The sequence below is a fragment of the Pseudoliparis swirei genome, chromosome 15, assembly GCF_029220125.1.
Source record: "Pseudoliparis swirei isolate HS2019 ecotype Mariana Trench chromosome 15, NWPU_hadal_v1, whole genome shotgun sequence".
Taxonomy (NCBI): domain Eukaryota; kingdom Metazoa; phylum Chordata; class Actinopteri; order Perciformes; family Liparidae; genus Pseudoliparis; species Pseudoliparis swirei.
The window spans coordinates 4,216,180-4,220,391 of record NC_079402.1 but is presented as its reverse complement, the minus strand read 5'-3'; the positions used below and the strand labels follow the sequence as shown (position 1 = coordinate 4,220,391).

The window sequence follows — 4,212 nt, the reverse complement described above, 5'->3', positions numbered from 1 at the left end:
TATACAAATATATCTTAAAAAGCCTGTATAAATTGATGAATTAAAGTTAAATGATTTGGGCATATTAAATTAAAATTGTAATAGTTGAAAAACAACGTGGTCCAACATGATAGGAGCATTAATTTACATTAGACACATAACTAATACAATACATGACAATACACAAAAAATTATCAGAGTTCTATTGACTTTTAATTATCAGTGATTTATCATATGATGACATAATTAGGAAATATAATATTTTGTAGAAAATTCAAGTGTATTTCAGTTGTCAGTAATATTATCTCTGAGTTTGTTTGTTTCTTTTTTTTCTTCTGGTGGAACGTCTATGCTCTTCATTGTAGTATTTACTGTATGTGTTGTCTAAGCGTCTGCTTCTGTCTGTTCATATTCTTATCAGGCTGGAGAGATGGAGAAAAAACTGCGAGTTATCATCAACGACCGGATTGAGAAGTTGGTCCTTCCATCAGGAATCCCATCGACTGTGGAGGAGCTGCAAACTATTCTGAAAGAGAACTTTGGAATTCTGGAGGAGTTCAGTCTTCAGTATTTGGACTCAGAATTTGAAGATTACTTCACACTGCATAAAACGGACCAAATTAAACACAAAGACACTGTAAAGGTCGTCTATGCTCTCAAGATTCTTCTTAATTTGCAGCAAGTTGATGAAAGTGTGGACATTTCTTTTGGTCAACAGTCAGAATGTGACTCGGGATCTTATGCAGAGTCATCTGCATCAAATGTAGAGTCCTCTGCTTCTTATGCAGAGTCATCTGCATCAAATGTAGAGTCCTCTGCTGGAACATCATCTTCAACGGACACTATTATCTTGCCTAGATGGAGAAGCACCACTGAACGATGTCAGCCATGGCCAAAGCAGTTCCCCATTCCACAGTTTTCATATGAGACTGAGATGTACCTTGAAAGAGCCGATGAAGACTACAGAAAGAATGGAACACTTCTGACTGCCTCAAAGGTCAAGGCAGACATATTGGAGAAGCTGGCTGAAACTATATATACATATACAGCTTATCCATCAAGTGCACAGATATGTGATGTTGCTGAGGCACTTGTAAAGACATATCCTTGTCTGAAGGAACCTGGCTCCTTCTCAGGCTACTATGGCTGGCAACAAAGCCTCAAATACAAGATGGCAAATTATCGCACCAAACTCAGAGGCTACGGTGTTCCTGAGGTGATGTGCAATGCCTTGAAGCGCAAGAGCCCTGGAGACCAGAAATCTGCAAAGAACGTGAAAAAGCCTCGAAAGGCAGAAGTAAACTACCTCCCACCTTACCCAGCAGGAGAGGATGAGGAAAGTCAAGAACAGGACAGGATTCAATTGCTAACTGAAGTAAGGAAAAGAGACAACAAAAAACTGATCAAAGAAAAGATGGCCCAAACTTTTGCACACCGAAGAAATTAAATCGTTAACCAATCACCCGCCATAGAGGACATCAAAGCCAGGTGGCCAGCTCTATTTGAGGCATCTAATGTGAGTTACAAGTGTATGGTAATCAGAAACATTCCTTTGCAATTGTGAGGGGTCAGCAATTTTAAACAAAATGTGTTAAGTCACTGTCATCTCATAAATGATGCTTCAGGTATTTTCAAATATAATTTACAGGTTACATCATTTGTCTTTTTAGATCCAGGATGAGTTTCTCAGAATTACAACAGTGCACCTGGAATCGAAGTTCATGTCCAAGCTGGATGAACACTCTCCCAGGCTTCTGAGCCTCTTCCACTCAAAGGGCGGGGCCATGGGATTGAGGTTGCAGACTATCCTACTGAAGGTATCCTAAGTTTGGCCATATTATGTTTATATTTACAGTGTTTCCCCTAGGTTTACAGCTTCAGGGGGGGGAGGGGGGACCCGACCGACCCGACCGACCGACCGACACAAACACTTAAAACATGTTTGTGTTCACATACCTACAAACTCATGAGGGGTGAAAAAGGTGACCGGGGGGGGGGGGGGGGGCGGGGCGGGGAGGGTGACTGACTTTTTGTTTTGCTCCATCCAGATGCACGCAGACACGCCGGCATCGGAACTCTGCGGCGCAAAGACGGCGAACCGAGAAGTGTTACCGCGACACGTAGAGACAGAAATGACATGCTGTTGTGTAGATACGATCAATAACTGATGTTTAGTTTACTAAAAGAACAAATATGTGCTCTTTAAGAAAGGGGACCTTAAATTCCTTCTGCTGTAATCTGGCGCTAAAGAGAAAATTACAGGGTGGCGGGCGGAGATTTTAGGGGGGCGGGCCGCCACCCTGGTAGAATGGTGGGGGAAACACTGATTTATATCTCAATTTATATTAAATCTGCAGGAGGAAATGTTAGCCTGTGACTGTCCATAAAAATGTGTATTAAATAAGTGCATATCTTTTTAATTACATCAGTTTGTATGGCCACCGAATTGGACAATAATGTTCTCTATATATATTTTACATTACTCTGCTCTTACCAGTGTATTTTAAGTCTAAAGCCTCTTCGTGTTAAAAACTGCACCATGACCTTGAGTAATATTTATTTGTTATTTCAGGCTCCTGGCAATCCGAACATCGACATAACCAGAGATGTTGTCATCCGGTGTCTGATGGTTTACCTTGGGGAATCTGATGATCAGCTCTTTAAAGAGTATGATGTAAGTTGAAATGCATATATCTCTCTCTCTCAATCTCTATTTACTTAGGACCATCTCCTTTAGCTGTACAGTCTAAAATACAAAATGTTCTTGTTATTTTAGGATGCAGATCAAGACAGTGTGGCACAGGACCTTGCTGTACAAGGGATGACAATCTACAGCATCCAGACGAATCTGTCAGAGGGAATAGAGGACATCGGAATTGTCATAGATGGATCAAAGGTCTTGACCGCTCTGGGTAACTTCCCAAGGGCTTGTGCCATGCTAATTGGTTTGACGTATGCAGTCAATCTTGCCTATCCCAAGAAGCTCAGGTACACCTTTGAAGCCTTTCAGAAACTCTTCCTCGAGCTGGACTGTTCAAAGCTTTCCCCGAAAGTGAACAGCCTCAATAGCAAGCTACTGGCTTAAGAAAGGTCTGAGTGCTCAGTTATAACTGTTGTTCAGAAATAATGTGTGATGTTCTGCTTTAAAAAAAAGAAGAAGTAACAAGTTTATTTTGATGCTGCTGCATTATAACCGTTGTTGTTGATGTTTCACAGATTGTTAGTGTTTATAGTCTCATGTTTTAAAATATGTGTACAAGTTTCACAAATAAATGTTTAACTGCTGTCCTAAATGTGGTAATTTGTTAACTGTTCCTCAGTACATTCTTGCAAAAAGAAGGCATGATATTAAGTAGATTCTACATAAAAAAAATTATGCGAACAAAGTGACAATCAATAACATTACATAGATTTTAAGTCATGTCGTACCAATTATAAGTTGATTTGCAAAATGTATTTATGTAAAGATAAATAACAATTTCAGTTTAAATGTGTTGAATTAAGTAACATTCTTCCAAGTTGAGTTGTTGTAACTTATTTTATGTATTGAATCCAAATCAATTTCGTCCACATAATTAGTAAATCTAAATTACTTTTTCACAGCTATTTGGTATATCTAAATTACTTTTTTTTGAAAACCTAGTAAATATTAATCATTTTCACCAATAAAATTAGTAAATATAAATTGGTATTATCCGGATATTTAGTAAATATAAATCAATTTCATCCACATAATTAGTAAATCTAAATTACTTTTTCACAGCTATTTGGTTTATCTAAATTACTTTCTTTTGAATACCTAGTAAATATTAATCATTTCCCCTGTATAATTGATTTGGATTTACTCAACATTTGCCATATTATTAGTAAATCCAAAATATTTGTATTTAATATTTTGTTTAAATTTGCTTAATTAAATCAATAGTTTTTAATCAAAGATGAAGTATTAAATTCTATTCAATTATATTAATTGTCATTAGTTGCCTTAATTTTATTGAGTAGACACTGGTCAAACTTTTCTGAGTGTAAAGTATTGGCACCATTATCAAACGCATTCTGGAAGCAGATTTTTAAAAAAGCCAACACACCACGACACGCTTTGCTCTTCTTATTCTTCTTCTTCTTCTTCTTCTTCTGGTGGTGTGAAAATCATTTCTAAGCATTCAGATCTGTGCAGTAATGTGTCCGCCGCCGGTCGGGCTGGATGATGAGCCGAGAGGCGTGGTGGAGCGG

The 4,212-nt window shown here is 38.0% G+C and overlaps 1 protein-coding gene across 1 annotated transcript; it reads left to right on the top strand.

Annotated features, from left to right (window-relative positions):
• Window positions 1-263: 263 nt before the first annotated feature.
• On the top strand, window positions 264-3,264 carry LOC130205282 (uncharacterized). The gene is made up of 4 exons (XM_056432539.1): window positions 264-1,495; window positions 1,650-1,796; window positions 2,552-2,653; window positions 2,756-3,264. The coding sequence occupies exon 1, from the start codon at window positions 410-412 to the stop codon at window positions 1,424-1,426; it is 1,017 nt and encodes a 338-aa protein (XP_056288514.1). The 5' UTR covers window positions 264-409; the 3' UTR covers window positions 1,427-1,495; window positions 1,650-1,796; window positions 2,552-2,653; window positions 2,756-3,264.
• Window positions 3,265-4,212: the final 948 nt, after the last annotated feature.